At 36.7% G+C, this 26,875-nt stretch overlaps 2 protein-coding genes across 3 annotated transcripts in view; one reads left to right on the plus strand and one right to left on the minus strand.

Annotated features, from left to right (window-relative positions):
* Positions 1 to 3,177, plus strand: part of LOC107755748 (proteinase-activated receptor 1-like) — a 5,458-nt gene extending 2,281 nt beyond the window's left edge. The window contains exon 2 of the mRNA XM_016572643.1: positions 1,701 to 3,177. Within this exon, the coding sequence (XP_016428129.1) occupies positions 1,701 to 2,872 (1,172 nt within the window). The 3' untranslated portion in view covers positions 2,873 to 3,177. The remainder of the gene's footprint in view (positions 1 to 1,700) is intronic.
* A 1,342-nt stretch (positions 3,178 to 4,519) lies between these two features.
* LOC107755749 (single-stranded DNA-binding protein 2-like) lies at positions 4,520 to 26,517 on the minus strand. Of its 2 annotated transcripts, none has more exons than XM_016572645.1 (17): positions 26,337 to 26,517; positions 19,833 to 19,905; positions 17,443 to 17,504; positions 15,881 to 15,965; positions 9,096 to 9,173; positions 7,220 to 7,276; positions 7,083 to 7,143; positions 6,791 to 6,858; positions 6,625 to 6,692; positions 6,471 to 6,519; positions 6,352 to 6,387; positions 6,185 to 6,239; positions 5,867 to 5,937; positions 5,722 to 5,791; positions 5,566 to 5,597; positions 5,359 to 5,457; positions 4,520 to 5,272 (listed from the first exon to the last, which is right to left on the minus strand). In XM_016572645.1, the coding sequence occupies exons 1-17, from the start codon at positions 26,387 to 26,389 to the stop codon at positions 5,243 to 5,245; spliced, it is 1,047 nt and encodes a 348-aa protein (XP_016428131.1). In that variant the 5' UTR covers positions 26,390 to 26,517; the 3' UTR covers positions 4,520 to 5,242. The 2 variants fall into 2 exon arrangements, with proteins under 2 accessions (XP_016428131.1, XP_016428130.1); XM_016572644.1 differs by having other exon boundaries at positions 7,220 to 7,279.
* Positions 26,518 to 26,875: the final 358 nt, after the last annotated feature.

Below are 26,875 nucleotides of genomic sequence, written 5' to 3' on the forward strand. Positions count from 1 at the left end.
TTAAACCGCATAAACACATGTCATTACACCAAAATACACAAAATAATGTTCTTTTTAGCAACATCATATGACCCCTTTAATGCAAGACTGCTTGACCGACAGTGTTCTGTAAAGTAGGCTAAGTTGTAGTTGAAATGTTATGTTGAAAGCACGAGCATTTATTAGCGCTTATGGTAGCCTAATTAATTGCATTTCAAATAACATGAACAACTAAAAATCGTTTATGAAAAAATAAAAGCTTAAAACCAAGTTTGAAAAAAGTGAAGTGTCTAGCCTGAGCATGTTAGCAAGGATATTAGTATCTAAATAATAAAAAATAATATTGATCTAAAATGAAAAATAAAGTTAAAATAAGTGACAGTAAATAGCAATTGAACAAACGGTAAAATTTAACAGTAATTCATTTTAATTTATATTTATGTTGAAACCATGTAGCCTAGTGTCCCAGAGTGGCAATGGATTATTTGTTTATTATTTATATATAACCTATATATATATATATATATATATATATGTATGTATGAAAACTTTGAATAATAAAGTATCTAGCCTGGCCAGGCAGAAAGACCAGATAAATCCAACAAAATTGTCTATGCTGGTTATGTATGTATGTATGTAGTCTATGCTGGCTGGCGGAGGTATTCGTATTTATATATATATAATTAAAGTAATGAAGTAATCATTAAAGGGATAGTTCACCCAAAAATGAAAATTTGATGTTTATCTGCTTACCCCCAGGGCATCCAAGATGTAGGTGACTTTGTTTCTTCAGTAGAACACAAACGAAGATTTTTAACACAAACCGTTGCAGTCTGTCAGTCTTATAATGGAGGTGAATGGGAATCACGGCTTTGAGAGTCATAAAACATACATACACAAACAAAACCAAATCAAAGCCTGCGGCTCGTGACGATACATTGAGGTCTTAAGACACGAAACCTGAGTAGGGAACGAGACAGTGTCTTGTTCCCTAATCAGGGAACCATGGTTACATACGTAACCTGAGACGTTTTGTGTGAGGTCGAGGTGCAGAGCAGAATTTAAGTTGTTAATCGCTGAAAATAGTATCCAGATTATTATCCCGATCTTCTCATTCAAACACACCTCACCAGAAACTCCTAATTGAGATTGTAGATAAAGTGTCAATGGTCCACTTGAGAGATAGGTGTAGGTAATGCACTTATAAGTCTGCGATCCGCCGTAAAGCAAGAAGAAGAAGAAGACGCCTCATGCGCCTGCTGTTGAGAACGTGCTCCGGAGGACGTGCCGCCGCTCAGGACAGTTTGAATAGTTCGGAAATTGCGTGAATCAGAGGTATAAAACAATATACTGTTTCGTTTCTTGTACAGACCGATCGTTTTGTGTCTTTACACATCAATGTATCGTCACGAGCCGCAGGGTTTAATTTGGTTTTGTTTGTGTATGTTTTTTTTACTCTCAAAGCCATGATTCCCATTCACCTCCATTATAAGACTGACAGACTGCAACGGTTTGTGTTAAAAATCTTCGTTTGTGTTCTACTGAAGAAACAAAGTCACCTACATCTTGGATGACCTGGGGGTAAGCAGATAAACATCAAATTTTCATTTTTGGGTGAACTATCCCTTTAAGGAATCATTATAACCAGGAAACAAAAATATTTATGTGACTTTTCAAACATTTTACACCTAAATAGTTTCATTATGTACTTCTTTTTCCAGAATCGTATATTCGGACATTTTCTGGTTTTTTCCTCACTGTCACCGATGAGCCAATTGATTTCCTTGACGTGCAGGAGGAGGGCAGCGGCTCTGGCTCGGGTCCAGTATCCAAACCCAAGAAAGATCACCACCACCATGTGGCTAAAAAGACTTATCACATCTCTCCGGAGGCCTCCAGCTTCCTCACAGGCCGCGTGTTGACCGCTGTCATCCCAACAATATACATTATAGTGTTTATCATCAGCGCTCCTCTAAATCTCCTGGCGCTGGTCATGTTTGTGCGCAAAGTGAGACCGAAAAAACCGGCGGTGATTTATATGATAAATCTGGCTTGCGCCGACCTTCTGTTCGTCCTGGTGCTCCCGTTTAGGATAGCCTACCATTACAACGGAAACAACTGGATATACGGGGCCGGCATGTGTCGCTTCGTCACGGCCGCTTTCTACTGTAACATGTACTGCTCTGTGCTGCTCATGATGTGCATCAGTGTGGACCGTTTTATGGCTGTCGTTTACCCGATGGACTCGCTCACCTGGCGCAGTCCGCAAACCGCGTCCGTCGTGTGCGCCGCCATGTGGCTTCTGTCCATCGGCGGTGTGACGCCTTTGCTAATTTCCAATCAAACCATTCACCTACCTGACCTGGGCATTACCACCTGTCACGACGTCCTTGACCTCCACCACCTCCGCGAGTATTACCTGTACTTCTTCCCCATCATCTCTTCGCTTTTCTTCTTCATCCCGCTCATTTTTAGCACCGTCTGCTACGTGCGCATCATCCAAGCCTTGTGCGCGGCCAACGTGGAAAACCGCGCGAAAAAAACGCGGGCCGTCTTTATGGCCGTAACGGTTTTTTCTGTTTTCGTCATATGCTTCGCGCCCACCAACATCATCCTGTTGTCGCATTACGTGCAGTTCGCGCACAAGCACAACGACGCGTCCTACGCCGCGTACTTGGTGTCCACGTGCATAGGGAGCGTCAGCTGCTGCCTGGACCCCCTCATGTACTACTTCGGATCGTCTCAGTGCCAAAAACAGGTTATCGCCTTTCTCAAGTGTCAGGGAGTGTCAGGCGTCGAGAGGAGCGCACAGTTCACCAGCACCACCAGATCAAGCAAGCTGGAGACTTTTAAAAGCAGCGTGAGCAACCAGTACAGGAAGCTGATGGCATGAGCAGACTGATTTTAAACGGGGTTTGAGAACTTTGCAGCTGGTCAGGGTGAGAGACCTTCTCAAACCTGCTGTAGCAGGTTTCCAAGGACTTTAAATCATTTATTTTATCAGGTCCAGCTCATGACATTTAGGAGTTGATTGCACTCCATCATAACATTTCCAAGAACATCCAAATGACTCTGGCACTTAAATCGTTTCGTAAATCGCTTTTATATCATCTCTGCTAATGTATATATTCTTTCTTTATTTTTGTATTCGTTACCATGTCAAAAAGCTATATTCTTGCCAATAAATGCATATTTACATATCAGAAACTTAATGCTTTGTAAAAACAAAAATTACAGTTGTATGTTACGTTTTTTCTGTTCACCGTAATTTACTTGATGGCTGGATTTTACTTGGTGAAAATTCTCAAAAACATTTCCACCTCTGGTTTTATCTTTAGGTAGATATTACAAACGTGCACTACCTCTCAAAAGTTTGGGGTCAGAAAATGTATTCAGCAAGGATGCATTAAATTGACAGTAAAGGCTTTTATAATGTTACAAAAGATTTCTATTTCAAAGAAAATACTGTGGTTTTGAATTTTCTATTCATCAAAAAAATCCTGAAAAATGTATTACCGTTTCTATAAAGATACAATTAGCAGCACAACTGTTTTGAGCATTGGTAATACTAAGAAATGTTTCTCCAGCACCCAATCTGCATAATAGAATGATTTTTGAAGGATCATGTGACACTGAAGAATGAGGGAAAAAATTATGCTTTGCTCACAGGAATAAAATGCATTTTAAAATATATTAAAATTGAAAGTTATTTAAAATTATAATATTTCACAACATTACTGTTTATAGAGTATTTTGATCAAATAAATGCAGCCTTGGTGAGCATGAGACTTCTTTTTAACAATTAAAAAATCTTTCAGTCCCCAAACTTTTTAACGGTAGTGTATAACAATGCAAATTATGTAAATAAAGGCTTCAGACCTTGTTTAAATGACCAACATAGCTGGTCACCAACATATTTTGTGCTTTGAACACTGATATGTGACCCTGGACCACAAAACCAGTCTTAAGTCACACAGGTTTATTTGTAGCAATAGCCATGGGTCAAAATTATCGATTTTTCTTTTATGCCAAAAATCATTAGGATAAGTAAAGATCATGTTCCATGAAGATATTTTGTAAATTTCCAACCGAAAATATATCAAAACTTAATTTTCGATTAGTAATATGCATGGCTAAGAACTTCATTTGGACAACTTTAAAGGCGATTTTCTCAATATTTAGATTTCTTTTGCACCCTCAGACTCCAGATTTTCAGATAGTTGTATGTCGGCCAAATATTGTCATATAACAATCCATACATCAATGGAGAGCTTATTTATTCAGCTTTCAGATGATGTATAAATATCAATTTCAAAAAATTGATCCTTATGACTGGTTTTGTGGTCCAGGGTTACATATATTGGTTTGTCTCAATCAAGCTCTTTAACCTTCTCAAATTTCATATCCAACAAGAATATTATTTTACCATCTACGCAACGAGAATGTACTAACATAATTAATTTATGGTGGCTTCTGGCTTGTGCAGTTTTTTTTCCTCAAGAAAGGTTACATACACAAACACGTACTACAAATGGTGAAAATGATTTTTATATCGGCATATCCAGATTCTTTACAGATAGCTGTATTTACAAGAACAAATCCAACATGACAAGAAATCTTGAAAAAATTCAGGTCAGTCCATTACATTAAGGGATATACTGTACATTTGTCTTATTCCGGAGCAAAAATGAAATTAAGCCAACCTTTGGTTCGCCTAAACAATGTGTTTGATAAAGGGTGATTTTGTCAGTGATCGTCATCTGATCAAATCCTTGCTTAACTTAGTTTGAAAACAACGCAATATGATGAAGGCCTTGAAATGTCATATTTAGCTCACTCGACAACAACAAAATTATTTTTTCTGCTGTTCAATCATAACGGGGTGTAATTGTGTGAATTATGCTGCATCTAAAAGTGGAGAATTTTATTTATTTTATTTATTACATTTAAGGAACTGCTGTTTTTTGGTATCAGCTATGCTGCATACCACAGAAAAAAAAATTACATAAAAAAGGTACATACAAAAACTTGTGGAAAGATTCAATAATTAAAAAATGGATTGAGCCCTGTGAAAAGCTTCTAGGTGTCTTCAGCTTCCTTTCATGGCTTGCTTAAGTTTATTCAGATTTAGTGTAGGATGACGTTACTGTAATTCATAATAGTTCACCAAAGACAAAACGAGTAGAAAACCAAAGAGCCGGTTTTGAGAAGATCCTGTTTTTTTTGCTGAACACGGTGAAAACATAACTCCTGTGCTGTCCTTTCACACGCTCATTGTCATGTTTGGAGAATACTGCAAGACAGGAAGTTAGTTTGAATGACAGCTGCTGCTGTATTTAACACAACTGATCCTATAGAAAAGGCTTTCTGCATACATACACTTTCACTCTGAAATGGGTTGAGGAAGTTGCCACTCATTTCTCCATCATCTCTTGGTGTGCCAGGCTGATTATTCATGCTGAGGTTTCCTGGTGAGCTCTGATGAATGTGAACATTGAGTTTGAGGACAGAAACCACAAATGAATTTCAGAGAAATGGTCGTCACTGTTTAAATGTCTGTCAAAACAGTACGGAAATGCCCCATACCTTTGGGAGGCTTTCAATGTCACCAGATCCTGCTGTTGAATGGAGGGAAAAGGAAGAGACTTTACAGTATTCAATGTGCAAATGGATATATATATACTGTATATGTATATATACTGTATATGTTGAATTGTGTTATGTCATTTAAATCTGTCGTACCATTCATATGATGAGGCTCCATGCCTGCCATGCTGCCTATTGGGCCATCAGAACCTGAACCTAATGGAAACTGAAAGGAAAAATCCCATAAGAAAACCAAATACACTTTACATGTCCATATTTCAGATACTATTATAAGACTCACATTTGGTCTGTTTCCATTTGGAGGGACTGAGTTGATCATGCTGTACATGTTGTCACTTGAGTTGTTTGACTCTAAAATCAATATTGTACATCACACATTAGTAGTTCATTTTTAGCTAAAGACAAAATAAATGACTTGGTATGGGTAAAGAATGCATTGCTGCCTTTTTAGAATTTGACCTAATCAAGATATGTTAGAAGCCATGAACAAGGCTTTTCACAGAATCCTTTTGTTTCCCTATGATGCCTTAAAAGGTCTACAGAATGTCATTGGACTTGAAGTAGTTAGTATTGTGCTGACTGCTTCAGTATTTGTTACCTGCGGGACTGGGCATGATGGGTGTTCCTGGAGGGCCACCTCCTGCTGGGGGACCCTACAAACACACTGATTCTGCTTATTCAAATGACCAGCGTGTGTTACCCAAAGTTACCTCAGACAAGGTAACAAAAACAAAAACAAAAACAACCTTAAACAACATTACCTACCGAATAACTGCCTGGAGATGCGGATGAATAAGGGATCTGCAGGGAGAAAGTACGGGTATTTATATAGTTTAGGATACAAGACTTTTGATCAGTTATCACATACCATGGTGAGAACTAACCGAATTGTTATTTGGTGGATTTGGCCATGGTCTTCCTCCTGCAGGACCCCTTTACACAACAGTATACAAATATACAGTGTTATACAACTTTATACAGTAGTATAATAGGGATTCTTTATGGAATGATAATAGACTGTAATGTGAATACAATTACATGTTAATCCCAGGCATCCCAAGTCCCACAAGGGCATTTAGGGGAGGTCTCATCCCACCACCATAGTTCTGGAACACCAATTATACCCAATAACACATTATAATAAAGATTGCGAGCACTGTAACATGCTTATACAAATGTACATAATTATCCATGGATAACTCACCTGTGGTCCAATAGGAACCATTCCTCGAGGGGCCATCCTCTGCATGGGCCCACTCATGTTAGGATGGCCTTAAAAATGGGAAAAGGAAGCAATGCGGTTTCATATTTCATAGTTTGATGTATTATTACAGCTGTTTACAGAATCTACAGACACAATTTCAATAAATTTGGGAGGATTTCTGTCAATTTTGTTGTATGTAAATTTAATAATAAAATTATCCAAAGCATTTCACAAAGGTGAGGTGGACTTGATCATACTGTCATATTTACAGAGTTGTTAGCATTTGAAATACCTGGCTGTCTTGTAGGATCCATCCCACTGGGTAATAGAGGCTGGTTCCCAGGGCCCAAAGCCTGTTCAAATCAAGTAACAGTCATTATCATGCACTGAATGAAAACTTTAGATCCCGAAAGCAGAATATATAAATACCTGACTGGGTATTCTGAGAGAACCTCTGGGCCCACCTGGGTATCGAGGAGACATAAACTGCTGAGGAAACACAAGGACAGAGAACAATTAATTAATTTAGTCTACATCACTCAACAATTTTCATGGTTCATCCAGCAAGCAAACCAGAGCAACTGAGTGGCACCATAAATCACACCACCAGATGGCAACATTGTATTTTACATCTGTAATTCAGTCTCAAGTTAGAGTTCAAAGAGTTCAGTCATCAAGTTCAAATTTACAACTTTATTGGCAACATATGTGGCTTTAATTCATACCTCAATGTAAAAACAGTAATGCAATTTCTAGAAGTCTATTGAGTGACTCTACACTTTTCTCTACTTTTCATCACTAAATCAAATTCTAATGAATAACTATCCTGTTTTACTCACACACATCACACAAAATGGGTTGCAAACAGCAATTCACATTGGCTTCAATACAAAGGAAAGTGCTGCATTTCAACAGACATGCATTTGCGAAGTTCAAAGCTGATATCTCAGAGGGCTGGTTAAAATAAAACTGGATCAAACTTTGTGAGTTAGAGAGGACAACTGAAGAAAGTATTGTTAGAGCTGACAGCTGGATTCTTCGGGAATCTGGGCGTAAGACTATCAATGAGCGATTGTCAATACACATCAGGCAGGACAGCAGCTCTCAGACTGGCTGCTGACAGTTAATCAGTGTATGTTCTGGTGCATTATCACTAACGTACACACAGTCCAGTATTTATGCACTCGAAATCCTCCTTCAAATATAACACATTGTAGGATCTCTGTCTTCGAACGGACCCACTTACACTATTGAGTCACACATGAAACAATCACATTCCATTGAGACAAACTGAGGCACCCCTATGCAACCAGCTGCGGTCGTAAAACTCATGCAGGGTCAGTGAAGGGTTGAAGCAGTTTAGAACTATGAAACTTCAAACAACTTCGTGAACTCTCATTCTAAAGAAACTGTATGTTTGTGTGTATGTGTGTTTTAGCTTAGTTTTGATGTAATCTAGAATAGCCAATAAAATTCATGTTTCATTTATAAAGAATCATTGTTTGGAGACATATAATTTCAAGGTTAAAACTTTTGCCAAAGATCCCTTGCTACCTAGCTCGTAGCTTACTTATAATAATTACTATAATAGCTTACTTATAATAATTGTATTGACCGTGGCCTGGGAAATACAAAGATTCAAGTTGTTAAAATATACTAAGAATCACTGGCTCGCTGGACGACTGTTGATTTAAAGTGTAAACTATCAGATTTGAATTCAGTTTTAATCAGGTTGACTCAGAATTTTCAGATTCGAGTCCTTTCAAAACCTGAGCTAGAAATAAAATTAATGATTAATTCCCTTACAAATGAGTTAATTTCATTACAACATTATAACAGATAATTAAACAATTAATTGAAAAGACACACAACTCCTCTTTCCAATTAAAAATGAAAGTGTGGAAATCCTTGCATAATCTGCTGCTACAGACATCCACATATAGTTTTCTTGGCCTGAATAAATATTTAATTGCCCACTCATTCATAATCTCTCCTGACTCAGCACATCTCTCCCGGTTCAACTGTCAGTCACAGAAGAAGAAAATAATTTATCACTGCTTTTATCTGAATTTATTTCTTCCATACCGCTCTTTTGTTGTTTCAGACAGTAAAAAAAGCACTGTCATTCAGTGACCTTTATGAAAAAGATATTTCAATGAAATAATGTTTAAATCAATTTAATATTTAAAAGTTAAAAACAATATATAAAATAAGTATTAATAAATATGTTAGTCGGGATAGGACACTCTTTAGCCAAAAAATGCTAAAGATGCTATACTTCATACACAAAAAACTGTGTGTGTACCTGAAAAAATCCCGGGGGCAAAGGCATACCGTCTCCAGGAGGACTTCCAAGCACTGGACTCTGTGTCGCTGCTGCACTCTACAGGACACACACACACACAAAACTCAGATGAAATATCCTCAAATATCTTTATAAAGAAAAACAACATAAAGGACACAGGAGGATTGTTAAAGAGGAGTCAGATGTTACATATCACTTTGATAAAAACATATGCATGTTATAAATAACCTGAACATGAATGACATTTTGAAGACCAGAGCAATAAACAAGCAGCAAAAATGACTTTAAACATCAGCACTGTATAATAATTGCTGATCTTTTTATGGCCAGACAAGTTACTGTACACTGCAAAGTCACATAAAAAAGTCACTGCACTATAAGCACAGGCACACTGTAAACACATTAAACATAACGAGCATAACGTATTTCTAAAAGAGACTTCTATTTGCAGCAGAGGTGACAGCACAGAGATGGAGGTCATTAAACAGCCATCAGCACATAAACCTCATGTCTGATATTACCTGCTCTAGCAATAACATGCACATACACAAACCTAAGGCTTGGACAATGAGAGGAAATATGAAACAGTGGGAAGACATAGACACTGAGAAGATGACCCTTCTGGCAAACACATTTTGTCCACTGAATAATTAACAGCACTAGTGTTGATGTACTACAGTTTCGCTGGTGGTTTAGGCTTTCTACTCATTGGAAATGGAACAGAAGCAACTGCTTTCCCCTGTTTGCCCCTCACATACACTCATGGCAGTTATCTGACCGTACCCAGTGCCATGAACCCCAGTGGTTAATGATGGCTGTTTGGATGCCCATGAATCCCGTCTGTATACTCTACAGTACTTATTAGTAATTAGGGTGAAAATAACTAAAAATATGTCTGGGTCATAATGCATTTCATCCCAAAAACCAAAAGAAGAAAATGAGGGAAAATTATGATTACACAGTCCAATTTTGAGGATAGACACTGCACCAAATTGATTCGTATTTCTCTCAGAAGACTCCAAGTCCAGATATGGCCAGTCACAATTATTTCAAAATGTATACTAGTACATTTATCCTGTAAATGTACATTTTTAATGTTTCTTACTTTGTAAAGAAACAGCTGTACTATATACACAGCCAATATGTTCCAGATTTTCAAAGTTTAAGCCTTCAGCAGCTCGCTCTGTTTCTAAGTTCATACATTTCCATATTTATTAGATTTGCTCCTTCTGTCTGCAATAAGGAGGCAGTGAGTGAGTGTGTGTGTGTGTGTGTGTGTGTGTGTGTGTGTGTGTGTGTGTGCTCCAGTGGCTGGCTGGGTAGAGAGACTCATTTCTCTACTCATTAGAGAAACGTGGGTAGAATAGTAAGTCCCTTTGTCTAGAATTTCTCATCAGCTGCATCAGGACAACATCCCTATTCCTCACACCAGAGAAATACATCTACTCAGATCAAAAGAGAGGAACATAAAACATTAGATCCAGTCTGTAAGAAGAATTCTTGAATGGAGGATGAATGTGGTAAAGGAAAACTGGAATTCAGCTCATGTAACCAAACAGTCCAAAGTTAACGTGAGAGAGATTGAGATATTCATCTATTGAAATACAACATCAAATTCACACACCGACATTCATCCAAAATACAAGCAACTTTTATAATCTCAGGCATTCTCACATCTGTTCTTTTAAGCATGTGACTTGTTACATAAGCTCCACTGAGAGACAACCGAGATACGCTATAGTGACACGTGAACCTGAGCCATGTGTATATGATGGTAAGATTAGCCTTTAAACCAGCCGAGAACACAGACAGAGCAATATAACAACAGGAAATATACCAGTGATACAGACAGGAAGGAAGACTCTAGCTGCCCTTCTCTATTAATCTCTCCCTTGCTCCCCACATCTATTCATCCCCTATCGTGCCATTGGACACTTCTTGTGCAAACCAAACATAAATCCAGAAAAGTTTTACCCCAAAACAATAAACAATTGGATGTGTATTTATAGGGTAGAAAGTAAATATGTACATCGTGTCCCGAATAGAATATGGGACTTTTACTGTTTGCCACTTTACTGACAGGATGTGAATCTATTGTGATTTGTGGTGGAGAAACGTACAGCTATAGTCTTTCCTTACGCCAGTAGGTGGCGGCCAGTGACTGTCTTTGTCAGTGACTCATTGAGGCATGTATTTTACAAAAACACTGATTCATTCAGTAACTAAACAGGTGACTGTACGTAGCTATGTCCCAATTCAGGGGCTGCATCCTTAGAAGGACGCGGACTTCGAAGGTATGAAGGTGTTGTTAGGGCAGCATAGCCTCTTGTCACCTAGAAACTGTGACAGCTGCTGTTGACGAGTGGCAGTAACATTTGTACTGAACTTTTTTTAAAGTTATATTCAACTGTCAACTGAAAACAAAGCAGGGTTCACAACCGGTCTACATATGTTCACCTTGGTCCATTTATGTACAAAATAAAGTATAAACTATCTATAAAATCACATCTTTAAGGTACGTCAACATACAGCTTGTGTTTATAAGTGAGTCACTGAATCTTTCACTCAACTGATTCTTTCCGCCACATTTATTCAGCCTCTGAATTGGGATACAGCTGGTGTTTATGAGCGAGTCATTGAATCTTTCACTCAGCTTACTCTTATTCATTCGGAAATGCTACTCATTGCTTGAAATCTCAACAGTTGATTCTGCTATGGATTTGGGATTGTTTTTTTGTTGGAGCATTCACACTGAATGTGTATTTGCATTCCACTGTCAGTTTTCTGTTGTTTTTCTATGTAAACACATGCTAGGCCAGCATGTTTCACTGTTGCGCTTGTGTCGTTTGCATTATTCCAAAAATGGCCCACTTAAGTTTAAAAAAAAATTACTTTTAAAAAAACTATTTTTTGTTTGAATGTATTCTGTTAACAACCCATTAAAGCACAATATCAGATTCAGAACGACAACTTGGAGCACTGGTTGTGTGTTAACGATGAAGCCAGAAGCCTCCTGGGTAATGATGCAGTCCTATAACCACCAGGCAACCTTTCCCACAATATCTGCAGTCTAATCGAATGCAGTGATGAGGTCATCCTCGCCACATCTCCTCTCCTGCTGTCTCTCTCTGCTGGAAACATTCTCTGCTTTACAGATGGCAAGCTTTAACCAACCAGTGTGTGTTTGCTTCTGTGTGTGTTTGAGGGGGTTTCTTCAGGACAACAGTGTTTTTCAGTTAACCCACAATGAGCACCCATCCCAGCTGCTAACTCACTCTACCCTGAATCCACCTCTCGACCTCTGGAACACGGCCAGCCAGACATTACAGGAACCTCTGAGAATATGTGTATGCATACAAATTCAATTGTGTGTAAAAGTACCCTGGCTCAGATTGTGTGCATCAGCCCATATTGAGATTAAATACACAATAATGATAAAAGGATTCTCCCCATCATGCCGATCATCTTTCACACTGGCCCAAACAACACAGGGGAAATCAGTAAAAGCAATGTGATAGATGGTAAACATGAACAAAAAGTTATTTTTAGAGGAATTATTAGGATAAAATATAAATGTTATTCAGATTCAATATAAATGTTATTCAGCACCATAATATGAATAAAAACATAAAACTGAATATGTATTATTTTTCAACATATTTATAATATAATATAACATAATAATATAATAAGGTGATATGCTGTTGTGCAATCTCAATGAGTACTTCATCCAATAATGCCACAATATTGTTTAAAAAATCACAAATCTATCATTCTGTCAAGCTAAAATGTGTTAACATGTTATCATAGTCACTGAATTAACACATTTTAAAGTAAAAAGTTTGAGCACCCAAAGATTTTGGGCAAGAGATAAACATTTAAGATAAGAAAGGATCAAAAAGCACATGTAGGCTACACTATTGAGTGTGGCAGCAATAATCTAAGCTCTGAATGTGGGTACACTGTGTGAAATATCTCTCTCCATTCAGGGGTGAAAATCTTCATTAACATGCTTGAATAGGCTGCATAATATTATAAGCTATTTCATGCTGCCGTGCTTCCCCTCTTTCTCTCATGTTTAATTTGCTGCTGTTTGTGTTCTACTCTGTGTGAACACAAAGAAAATGAAAGCGCAGAAGAGACTAGCCCTATGCCAGACAGGAGAACATCAATAGAGAATATGAAGGATGTTCATGTAAAGACATTGTGTTAAAGGCTTATCAGAGCTTGGGGGAAAAAATATGCTCAGGATTTGCTGATTTATTAAATGGTGCTGCTTAATAAAATCACTTGTAATTTTAGCTACAAACTACTTACCAACAAATGACTTTATATATTTAATAGAGCACCATGGTTTAACCAGGAATAACGTCAGTGTGATTTTGAGTCATATATTGAATTTCTATACAATGGGTAAAATAATGGTAAAAAAGTAAATAAAACACCTGAAAAGAACATTTCACATTTAGGTTTTTAGTATGTTCGTCATCAAGTAGCCTCAAGGAGCCAGACCTTCAGCCACTATATATTTTTAGTTTCCAAATTATTTCAGTTTCCAGTGAAATTAAAGTTACAGGTGGGAGAACAATCATATATGCTGTTTTTTATGATCCATTTATGCTTTAAGATCGCATTACTAGACACAAGTGTGGCCTAATAGTGTACCAGAATATGTTAAATTATAATATGGTTTAGTAGTTTATTGTGGATTATTTAAGAGATATACTGGTGTAAACAGTGTGCTCTCTTATTTTTCATTATAATTTACTATGATTTAAAATTGATTATAATGAGATTGACAAAGTACTATATAAACTTATTGATTTAAGGAGCAAAATAAAAAGATCCTGATTCTTAAATCTAACAATCATGACAAAAATTTCTATGACAGAAACAAATACAGAAAACTTAATAAAAAAGTCACACTTTACCATAGAAGAAGGCTGAAGATTCAGCAATATGTAATGTAATGATAAAATTGTATGCCATCTATTCCAACAACTCAAATGTATGATTATCTTCACTGGGCCTAGTTAACAGGCAAACTGTTCCTTTCCTGTAAGGTGACTGAAGGAAAAGAGCATGCAAAGTGTAGCACTAAATAACACTGAGTGATCTCCAGAGTCTCAGACTTCATTCCATTCATGTTAAATGACAGAAAGGCAACAGAGTACCAGTCATTGTCTGCTGAGTTTTTTTTTTTTTTTTTTTTTGGGAACACAATGAGAAAGAGTGGGTAAAAATAAAGTGTGTTTATGGTTGCCAGGGAAATGGAATGTGCTCATTTAGGCAGGAGAGCATAATCTGAAGAGCACTTACAGCACAGCAGACAATATTTCCATGCTAAAAAATGGCAGTTAAACAATGGAAATCAATGCGGGGTGAGTCGCTGGATCATTCTTCAAGATTTAGTTACTTCACATTTTGGATGTGTATCTTAAGTGAGAATATTGCAATACGTGTTATCTATAATCATTACTGTTGCTTTGCTAAAAAGCACACAAATATTAGAGACCACATATTTTCCAAAAAAAAAGAGTTATTTCATTACAAATTAATTACAAATTGAAATGAAAATGTTCCAAACCTATATGAATCGCTTTCTTCTGTTAAATGCAAAAGAAGATATTTTGAAAAATGTTGGTAACCACCAAACAGTTGACGGTAGCCATTAACTTCCATAGTATTTTTTTTTCATACTATTGAAGTCAATGGCTACTGTCAACTGTTTGGTGGTTACCAACATTTTTAAAAATATCTTCTTTTGTGTTCAACAGCTGAAACAAACTCATACAGGTTTGAAACAACTTGAGGGTAAGTAAATGATGACAGAATTTTTATTTTGGGGCAAACTATCACTTTAAGTGAAGCAATTTAATAATATTTTTATATTTAATTATATATACCTTTGTGAACATCTAGATTCATTAAGATGAAAACACCTCTGGAAATATGATTGCTGGCTTACTTTAATGAAACTTGCTAAACACAATGTAGCCATGATCATAGATCACTTTAAAGTATTTTATGATTTAATGACGTGCCTTTAACATTTCATGCACGGATGAGAATCAGTGTGGAATCACTTCACATGATTGAAGCATGAACTAAAAGCGAAGGCTTTTACCGTAATGAGCTGTGGCTGGTCAGCAGTTAATCTTAGTGATTCTGGTCGTGAGGTCTACATAATTTGTGGCCAACAAACAGGTACCTGACTTGTAGGTGGAGTCATTGCGGTTTTAATCAAGGTATTAGAGGAACAATGAGGCTATTATGCTGATTTTGACCTAATCCAAATGAGTCATTTCTTATAGACAAGCCTTTAATCTAATCACACTCTGTCACTCACTCTATATGCTTCTCTATTTCTCTCTCTTTCATACTCAGAATAGGTCAAGGTGTCCTCCTCCTTCTAGCCAAGACGACCGCAAATGTATGACATCATTGCTAATGCCTCCAGCACGGACCACCAATTGATCATCCTTCCCGCTTTCCATTCCCCTCCTGCTCACCTCTCCTTCTATGAGCTGTACACTCACTCACCATTATCCTGCAAGGTTTCTTCAGAGACCAGCTGTAACTGCTGTTCTACACGTCAGTGGTTTCATACTGGTTTTGTTTATAGTACAAAACACTAAAATGTATTCATTGGTTTATTAGTGGTTCTAAATGCCTCCTTAATTGTAATAAAAATTGGGTTGTTGCTTTCAGCAGCCATTAAAAAAGTGGTTCCTGCACCAAATCATTATTATCCTCATTGTAAGAGAACACATATTTATACTCACATAGTCATGAAAAGCTTTGGCTTCACTTGAGTGCTCACTTGTTTCTCTCCTCTCAGGAGCAGCACAGTAGAGGTCCCAGAAAACACTGCAATAAAAGATGTACAATATATTATAAAAAAGACTGTTACTGCAGTCTGAGAATAAATGACTATTCTCAGTTAATTAAAGTCCTATTTGGATGGGATTCGTTTTCCCCGAGGAAATGTTTGTTTCACAAATGTATTGCAAGATTTTTATACCATTAGAATTAAATATGTCTGTGTTTTCGCACAAACTTGGTAAAAATCACAGAGAATCTATATTATAACTTGGGGTTCCTCTCTTTTGGAGTTCCTCAGGTGTTCTCTTGTTTTTTTTTAATTTAAATAAACTATGTATTTATTCAGCAAGAATGCATTAAATTGATCAAAAATGACAGTAAAGGTATTTGTATTGTTTTTAAAAAAAAATAAAAAATTGGGAGAATCTGATCACAAACTGCTCAGAACAGCCATGATCATCGCCCTAATGAATTCCTTCCCTATATTATTATATTATATTATATTATATATTGGTTTTGTTTATTTTCTTGGATTTTGTGTTGCATATATCCAGACAACAAGATGTTCCATAATACACATATTCAGAATATAAACACCTTAGTATTAAAGGGTTCCTATTATGCTTCATTTTAATTTAATTCTAACTTACTTTCAGGTTACTTTTGTTTCTGTTTGTGCATGAAAAAGATCTGCAAATTTACAAAGCACAAAGTCAATTCTAAAGGGAGTTTTTCTCTATATAAGTAAGCTCTGTTTCTGAACTTCAATTATAGTCCTCAGTGTTCTTCTGGGAACGTGCACGTCACAATATCCCACATTTAAATAATTCACCCTTAAGGCATGAGCAAAAAAATATCGGGGGGCGAGGTCTGGTTGAGTTGCGTAGTTTGTTGTCGCCATGTCTGAGAGGCGCCATTTCATAGATCTAATATACTGATACACATTCAGATTTTATATTCGCAGACATAACCGACTGTGTTTAAGTGAACTGTGTTTTTGACACAATACCCAAAGAGATGACGACAACCAAAAACAAACAGATGTTTTGTTTGTTGTTGCCTTAGTAACCAAGGCAGGAACAGTAAAGGCTTCACCCTCTTTCCAGAAAGCAGCAGCTCATTTGCAGGATCCTTTGGAAGGTAATGTTATTTTTAGTCCAGTTATCCTTTATTGCTCCTCTCTCCTTTTCATCTCACAGTGGGCAGGGCCAAAGACGCCATGATGTAGAAGTAGTCATTGATCTGATTCTGCAGAGGTGGCCTTTTGTCGCACTATGACGTTATAATGTGACAAAAACGGAAACAAGTCGTTTCCTGAGCTTGGTTTCAATAACAGCTTTATAGTACAATGACCTTTTACATGTCAAAAGATCATAGAAAATTTGAAGGAAAATTCACAACCCCTTTAACTAGAGATCCCATGAATATATCATTCCCATCTTGATAATTATAACTCAAAACACTTTTAGCACACTAATCCCGTCTTTCTAAAATAGTGCTAAAGAAACATTCAGTTCCTTACCACCACCATGAGTGTAAGAACCCAGGCGGCTCTCCTAATGTTATGTTCTTCTCCCATCGGATCTGCCAAGTCAAACAGAGAACAAAGAAAGAGTTATAAAGATTCAGTGACAAGTCGACCTGTGCTTCCTTTTGTGATTTAAACATAATTAAGGGCAAATTCTGCCATGGAGAGCTGAACTTTGAGTCAAACATGGTGCCCAGAATAAATCTGAGAAATAAAACTGTTACTTGGCATCTGTTTGAAACAGTTTCAGTGTGACTCAGTCATTAATAAAAATTCAGTTAACCAATTGACACTTCACTAAGCTCTGCTCTCCTTGGCAGAATATGACATAGAAAGGAATTGGAGATTTTAAGGCAAGACACTATAGGTGAGTAGGGTAAAGATTTAAACAAACAGATGTCACCATACTTTCCACAGATGGACAATTGTTTTTTTCTATTACATTAATAAATTATTTTATGTTTATATGTGTAAATGAGGCATTATCTAATTAAATTATGCACTAATTTCCATGAATTTTCCAGAACAGCAATCTGAACATTCAGTTTCATTTTGTTGACAGATAAAGTTTTTTATTTTGTTAGAGTTAAAGGTTTTAATTTTGTTACAGTTAAAGATTTTTACAGCGGAGATTTTGGATATCTCTTTTTATCACTCCACGAATCAGAAATTACTGTCAACAGCCAAAATTTTTTTTATATATAAATCAGGTGAATGTTAACTCTGTAAAAACCTTGAATGAATATATAATATATATATATATATATATATATATATAGATAGATAGATAGATATAGATATAGATATATATATGCATTTTAATTGAAATCTACAGACACAAAAAGCTAAAGTGTTATTTATAATAAAAATGAACACTTAAAAGCATATTTTGGATATTTTCTTTCCACCAGTCTAAGAAGACAAATTATGGAAGCAAAATAGTCCAAAATTTCCAAATTTGCCAGTGAATGAAAAAGACAATAGTTTTGTCTGTAGTGTCTTGCCTTAAAGGCAGGGTATGTAATTTTTCAAAAACACTTTAGAAAACTGATTCGGGCCGAATCGCATTTATTGTATAATTTCTGAAAAATAGTCTTCAATACTATCAAAACACAGGATATCCACTGATTTAGAACTAGAGCAAACGCTTCTCTTGCTTCTCTTGCTAAGGTAAGATCGGTCAGTAAAAGGCTGTGCTTAGCGAAGTTCAGTTATCACTAAAGCTTCTGCAAACCCTTCTCCTTTCTCATCCTCATCTCTTTTCCAAAAGACTAAACAGGAACAGAAAACACCATCCGTCTCGATGAGATCATCAGTTTCAGTCACTGGCCATGTGAGATGGGTTTACCGACATTAAAGCGCTGACGACAGCCGCCATAAACAACAGGGGTGTGCCCAAAATTATCTCAATACATTGCCACGAGAGCTACGGCTATTTTTGGGTTCAAGTCCAGCGTGAACTGGTTACATGAGCAGGGTGGCAAAAGACAGGAGTCGCAAAGGAAACCGGCCACAATGGACGGGGCGGCTGGCTTAGTCACAGAGGCCGGTCTGAGTCACGACAGCAGTGTACGTCTGGCTTGTTGATGTTCACGTCTGAGTGGTGGGCCAGCCTTTGTGTTTTTACCTCTGTGATTGTGCCAGTCTCTTTCTCTGTCTTTCCTCTTCTCTCTTTGTTCTGTTCCACTATTTATCTGATCTTATTCCTCTGTAATTCGCAAATATTTACTTGACTCAAGAGCTGCAGCACTCATCTGCATTTACTTTTACTGTTCAGTTGTATCTTGTCAGTGATCATGTCATTAGCAAGCGAGCTGTCGTGGACACAGCTATAAACATCTCTTCCCCAAACGCAGCTTGAGAGAATGTCAAGTCATTAACGTTGAGTGTCTCTAAAACAGACCCTTCAGAAGAAAGTTAAAACATTGCTTGCTGTCTGAAGAATTGTGGCTGCAGTGCAAACAGGTCTCAAATTGTCCACTCTGTGTATTGGGTCATCTAAAGCCTTTCACAACCAGCTATTTCTAACTAAATCTTCATGTTGAACATAAACCACATTCATTTACAGAGCAGAGCAAGTGAACACTGTTCTATGAAAATCCGTGGAAATAAGCTTACAGACCCCCGCTGCATCTCCATGAGACCGTGCCATTAAACAGAAACAGTTTGCCCAGTTTCTCGTGCCAGAGTGGTTTTGTATCCAGTGTAACTCGATTAAGCTGGGATCAGAGAACAGTGTGGGTTTCATTGGAGCCGTTTACTGGCCTACATGTAAACATTATCTCCTAAAACTACAGCGTCTTAAATAGATTCGTGTTTAGAAGCATTTTAGTGACAGTCACAGAGATCTTGGTGAAAATGCAAAAAGGTTCCAGTTCACCTACCTCTGACAGGAAGGTCTGTGCTGATTTCTGAGCTCCTACATGTAGCAGATATTCGTACACATACAGAGCTAACCTGCAGAGACAGAAAGTTAAGAAGACTTTTAGGCAACTTTCTTTTTAGTGTCATTTCAGTCATATATATATGAATGAATATATCTTTCATTCATAGATATATGAATGAATATATCTTTCCATACTAATACTAGTCCCAATCTTAGGTCTGGTTCCAATGGCTACATAAAATTCAATTGTTCAGCTTCCTAAAATGGTTCATGAGGAACAATTATCATGGCATCTCTGAAATAGCAAACTTATAGAATTGTCATCATTTACACATTATGTCATCATTTACTCATTCTCATTCACAAAATGTTAATACTCCTCTTTTCATACAGTGGAAGTAAAAGGTGAATGGCAAACTGCAAAAAGCACTAATAAAAATATCAATGGAATACAGTGTCAAGAGTAAAAAGACTAAAGACATAAGACTAAAAGCCTGAAGTTTAATTCTGAAAATGTTCAATACTATACTATATGTGCATTTTCAATATTGCACAAATGAGATTTGAGAGATAGAGCCAAGAAAAAGATTTTCAATGAATAATGACTTGAATTTTAATCTGTTCCTTTCTGTTTTAATCATATGGCTTTAGAATAATATAGTCATAAGGAATCATTGAACTTTATGGTGTGTTTTTTTGTTGACATTTTAGGCTCTGGTCAGCAGCATATAGTTTTATTTTATGGGGGGGAAAAACGACGTGAATATCCTAACACAAGAGAAACTATCTTCATTTTTGAATGCACTATCCCTTTAATTGAATCCAATTCTTTATGGCCTGGCTGTGTATCCTTTCATATAGTTAAAGAACCAATATGTGAATTTAATAAGGCAAAATGAGTGTATACAGCATATCAAAATGAGTCCCAGTTTGGAGATCATTATCAAGACAAACTTTGGGCAAACATCAGGTTCACTGAGAGTTCAGTTTCCATTACTCTTCAGTTCACCATTCCATTTTCAGTTCACAGTCTGACATGGATATTTTCAGTAGTTCCATATATTTGCCATGATGTTTTATTTTTTTATACTGGTAAAATTCCTTCAAAATGAAGCTTGTGATTCTTTGAATCTTTCGAGTAGCCTATCCTCTCTGAATGTGTAAGTGAGTCTGAGTCAGCACAGTCCAGCGGCATCCTATTAAATTTATAATTTCAGACGGTCAAATGCAGACAAAATATTCACTCTCCTGCTTATTTCTGCAGACACAAACCTGCACTGAACAACCTCCAAATGTTCAGAGAATGCATATACACTTACAAACAAAATATGAAGAACATTCACCACAATGTAGAAGACAGTGTTTGTACAAGAGAAGAAAATGCTGAAGTGGAATGATGACAGAAGAGTTTAGGAACATTGGCATGAACTCAATTCATTGATGAACTCAATTTTTACATTTTCCTTCTATAGGGTGTTGTGGATGATTGCCGGGGTATTGTTACTGGTTGTTATAGGGATTTCTGAGTAGTTGCTACAGTAAGTAGTTGCTTAGCCAAAAAGGCCTTCTCCTCCAAAGTCTATATAATTTTTTCACTCCTTCTATCATTTGCCAGAGATGAAAATCACTTAGTCAGGTATAAGTCCCTATATAAAAACTAAGTGACAGCACTCCTCAACAAGCCACACAATTTGAGCTATTATTCATGACTGTAGTGTAGTAGAGTTACATGATGAAATTTCTTTCAGTATGGGCAGTAATAATGATGCCTGCTTTAGCAAAGATCATTAATTAAAGAAATATAGCAATACAAATTACAACAACCAAGTTGTAATTTAGTTGTAATATATATACACAATACAATAAAAAATGAAATAAAAATAAAAATAACCAATTACATAAACCCTAAATAATATAATTAACGATCAAGTTTGATTCTCTTCAAGACAGTTTTCAGTAGCTATTTATGGGCCATTGATCAAAACATGAAATTAACACACATACATAAGCCTGAATAAATAACTCTGAAGCTACATATGCACTTATTTTGTACAACAAAACGAACAGGTAAAGCAAGTAATAATAAAATGATCTCATAATTGTTCACTACAGCTCAAGATACTGGATATACAATCAATATGAGAAATGATATAAAGAGATAATAATGACAGAACAGAAGAGAGGCGAGATGAGCACATCGTCTCAGAGTGTGTCGTTAACCTCATGCTGCGTCCTCATCCCATCAACACAGCGCTCTTCCCTGTTCTACAGATGAACTGACAACATTCTCATTGGCTGCCTTACACTCGCTAGATACAAACAGACTCATTTCCCAAGAGACATTAGAGAGCGGGGAGTTTGAGGGTGATCCTGTCTGTGTGTATTTGTATATTTGGGACGAATATGTCTATGGGTATGTGTTTGACACATTAGGTGCAGTGAAAGAGAACAGAGGATGAACACAGAAAGACAAATATAGAGATGGGTAGAAGAGGAGAGGCAGAAAAGCAGGAACTCATAAATGATTAATGATGAGAGCTGAAAAGGAGGAAGGAGAGTGACATGAGGACAACAGAAAAAAAATGATTGCAACCGTGATTTGTAAAATAGCTGACAGATTACAAAAGTTGCTTTTATTTAACAAAACTGTGCGCATGAGCCTAACATCAGTATACCTGACATCTTTAACTAATCCTTTGAAAATGTATACATTTATGGTGGTTATGACCTTTTATGTGTGGCCGATGTCTGTCACGTGAGCCTTCAGAAATCATTCTAATATGTCGATTTGGTGCTGAAGTAACATTTCTTATTATTGTTGATAAGAGTTGTGCTAATTCTATCTTTCTATTTGTCTTCACTCTTTGACAAATAGAAAGTTCAACAGGATTTATTTGAAACAGTTGTTCTTTGTAACAATCTAAAGGTCTTTGCTGTCACTTTTGATCAATTTAATGCATCCATGCTGAAAAACGTACAAACCCGATTCCAAAAAAGTTGGGACACTGTACAAATTGTGAATAAAAACAGAATGCAATGATGTGGAAGTTTCAAATTTCAATATTTTATTCAGAATACAACAGATGACATCAAATGTTTAAAAAGGTACTTTCTCTAGATCTTTCTCCTTTTTTAAATCTTACTGATCCCAAACTTTTTAATGGCTGTGTGCAAATTTATAGTAGATTTATTTCTAACTGTGGTCATGGCAGATTTAGTTTCTTTGTTTTTTTTCTTTCTCTTTTTGGTTAAAATTGTGTGCAAACTGCTGTCAGTTGGAAAAAAAAATCATTATTTGGAAAGACATGATAAAAAAAAAAACAGTTCTTCCACTTAGCCTTTGAATCAAAACAGGTGAAATGGAGCTATGAAAGAACAACAAAAGTATTTTAGAGGGGAAAAGGCCATCTAGATAAGGAATGAAACTCATATCCTGTGTGGACAGGACAATGCTACATTCCTCAGCATACTGGGCCCAAATTCTTCTGCTCTGCTAATATGGAAGAGGTTTGCTTTCTTATTTATCATAACGTGTCAATAAAACTGAACATCATTTTATAAAAGCACAGACAATGCAAACAAAATACAACAAAGCAAGTGTCCGTGTTTAATGTTTTTGAAGATGTTAAGAAATAGTGTTTGACTTGAGCAGGCATATGAACACACAGAATGAAAACCAGGAGTTTAGGGTTTAGTCCAAAGCATGCTGCACAACACCTCGAGAAACAATGCCTTTCTCCACCACAACAGGAAATGCCAGCTTATCTTGCAGATGAAAGCAGGGAGAAAATGTGCAGCTCTGGAAAAGAACTTACAACATACACACTTACCAGAAGCTCTTGGTCTAGTTTACAACTACATGAGAAACAGAACCAAGTGACAATAATAGAGAAACCACTTAACTTTGCTGGATTTCAAACAGGTCACATGGGAAAACTAAAGGACCGTGCAGACTGTGTGTGTGTGATATGTGATAAAAGAAGGTTGTATAACACACAGGCTAAAGACAGAGAGAAAGATTCCTAGCCGGTTTCTAAGCCATGCCGTCACGCTTGCTTAACCTTGCAGTAGGGCCGGTGTGATGCTGCTTGCATATCAATGATGGAGAAAAAATATCAGAGGCCAACCACTCTGCAGGAAAACTGTTCCAGCAGCAGGAACGACAACACCAGTCATTCTCTTACATACTGAATACAACTGCAGAACAGAGAAACAACACTTTTCACCACATTAGAAAATACAAAGTAAACATCTATTTGAAAATCACCATTCACCAAGAATTTCATTAATATGTCTTAACAGCTATGAAACTGTAAAAAAAATAAAATAAAATTCTGCTGCTGAAACAGTATAGAACATGATGATAGGAATGCCAAGGTCATATGTTTGACTCCCAGGGATTGCATGAACTAACAAAATGTTTGAATGCTATGTAATTCGCTTTGGATAAAAGCTTGTGACAAATGCACAAATGTAAAAATAAATAAAGAAATAAATAAAATCGTAATATTAATGACAACTGAATTATTTATTTGATATCTTTGGAAACTGTCACAAAAACCTCCATGGTGATTTTGTTTCATCATTTTGTTTTGATATCTCCAAGTAGGCATGGGCCGATTACCGGTTTCAAGGTATACCGTGGTTTGAAAATTTCACGGTTTCAAAACCACTAATGTTTTCCGTTATACCGTTCCTGCGGTATGCACTGGAGGAATATTCCACATATGTGTTCCCACATGGAGTTCTAGAGAAGAAAAGAAACTTCAGGCATTCTAGATAAACATCCTATAATACATTTTCCACTGAGCTAAAAGCTGTTAGAAGACATGTTGTGACAGATGTTTTCTTTAGTAGACGGTTTGCATGTCTTTGATTTCTTGCACAAACTGCGTTGCAGTGCAATCATTTTCCAAAATGTCATTTATGTGAAAATATGAATTCTGTTAACGCCCGTTAACACAGACCAGAGACGCTGAAGACGGACGCACAGAGAAAAATACTGTAGCTGGCGGATCACTCACTGTTCATGATGCATGAACTATTGGAAGAAAATCCTCAATATTGATTTGGGGGTTTATATGAATGTGTTTCTGAGGGGAACTGACTGTCTTCAGAAAAGTTTACGTGGTATTTTCTTTTAATCTCGTCTCTGTATAGTTCATATTAAAGCAGTGTTTCAGAGTGAGGGTCAGATTTAAACCATGTATTATGTTACGGTTCCTAATAAGGTTACATGCCAGCTGGCATTTTATTTACTCAAAAAAGAAAAGAAAAAAAAAAGCCAAATTTTACTCACTTCTGGCATTTGGCAAATGTTCATTTGGGACCCATATATGCATATGTAGTGAAACCCAAAAGCACACAGAGAGTTATTAATAATAACTTATTGCTAGTGCTATATGACAGTTTTAATCTGTTGTGACTGCTCAAACTGAGATCGGCCTACAAAAATTAAAGTTTACCAGACACAAGTCTAAACTGACACCACAGATAAACGGCCAACAGCACTTTGCAATTTAAATGCAATTTAAGATGTGACTGACTTGCAAAAGGACTGACAACATTCAACATACAATACAACGACCCTCAGCACATTACCTAGCACCTGTAGTTTTATCTCTGACTACGAATTTTGTTTAGAAATATAGTTTTAGCAAGGACTACTTGTTGGTCCATGTCCATGTAGAATAAAACAGCTGTTTCTAGAATAGGCTACTTATTGTATATAATGTCTTCGTCTCATGTGAATGAACATCATTTTAATGATATTTCTCAAAAGTGATGTTCAGTTCTTTATTTGTAAAACCTTTTAATTAAAAAAAACTAAGTAAATCTTTCAAAGTGGACAGCAAAAATGAGAAAACCTTAAAACAGATCAAAACAGAAAACCTAAAACAGAAAAAACAATCATGTGGAAAGGAATACATTTAAGCATAAAATCATGATGTTGAAAATAAAGTTGTCCATACTATTTGTCAACCGCCCTATTACTGTGAAATGGTTTGAGCATCCTTATGATTAATGCTTAAACACCTTCTGGCACAGAACAACAACCAAGCTTGTTTTGTTTAGCGATCAGTCAAAATGTCTAAGACAAGGAAAAACAGCCAACAGACATTCAGATGGACAGCTGGAAAGGTCACTCAAATGTAAAATGCATAAAACACTGAGTTACACAGTGACAAGGAAGCAAACTATTTGAGTTAGTTATTTACGTGCTGTTAAAAAAAGATTCTGCCCTTAACTGCTCAAGAACGATGAAGGAAACGAAATTACTCTTGATAATCATACAGACTGCTACATGACCACACGATTCAATAAGTGATCTAATAATACTTCTCATAATGCAGAAAGCACGTAACTTGAGAGGCGAAGCATACAGTAGCCTAGTACATGCGCCAGCTGCTGTCTTATATGTCTCCTCTGTCTAAATGTGTGTGTGCGACTGCAGATGTGATCGCGAGAATTCCTCCTCCACCTCCTGATTAATATAACTTACTTTTCTCGGGCTTGGCTATCCGATGGCACGCTGTTCTTGCCTTTGGCGTACATGCTTGCACAGACGCGACTGTCACGCACCTGTCAACCCATCACAGCCTCTGTCGAAACAATCTCGTCACCATAGCGACTCAATCAGCTCCTCACCATTGGATGGACCGCAGTGAACAGGCGCCCTCTCTCTTCTCTCTCTCTAGATGTCTGAGCAAAGAAACCTGGATGACCACGCCCACTCAACACCTTTCGCTCTGACTGCAGCCACGCCCCCGTAATCCGGTGAATTCGAATTCTTTTGACCCAGATTGGTGTAAAGTCTGAACAAGAAAGTATGACTACACATAAAGATTTATTTCAAGATTAATAATCACATTTTACCCTTACAAACCTTCAAATGTCTTTTAATTCCTTATAGTTTCAGAGACCTTCACTTGAGCATTTACAATGTCTTGTAGTCTACACGTCCATTTGTACTGAGAAGAAAAAAAGAAAAGAAAAAAGAAAAATCAAGTGACCATGCTTTTTAAACAGTTTCCCTGTGGA

Source organism: Sinocyclocheilus rhinocerous, unplaced genomic scaffold (genome assembly GCF_001515625.1).
Source record: "Sinocyclocheilus rhinocerous isolate Xijiao unplaced genomic scaffold, SAMN03320098_v1.1 scaffold171, whole genome shotgun sequence".
In the NCBI taxonomy this organism is placed as follows: domain Eukaryota; kingdom Metazoa; phylum Chordata; class Actinopteri; order Cypriniformes; family Cyprinidae; genus Sinocyclocheilus; species Sinocyclocheilus rhinocerous.

Coding starts and splice junctions, on each gene's coding strand:
- LOC107755749 (XM_016572644.1), bottom strand. CDS start 26,389: ATGTACGCCAAAGGCAAGAACAGCGTGCCATCGGATAGCCAAGCCCGA. Junction 6,388..6,470: donor ATCCACCAAATAACAATTCG/GTTAGTTCTCAC, acceptor TTCTCCCTGCAG/ATCCCTTATTCATCCGCATC. Junction 5,273..5,358: donor ACCCATTTCAGAGTGAAAGT/GTATGTATGCAG, acceptor CCTGTCTTGCAG/TATTCTCCAAACATGACAAT.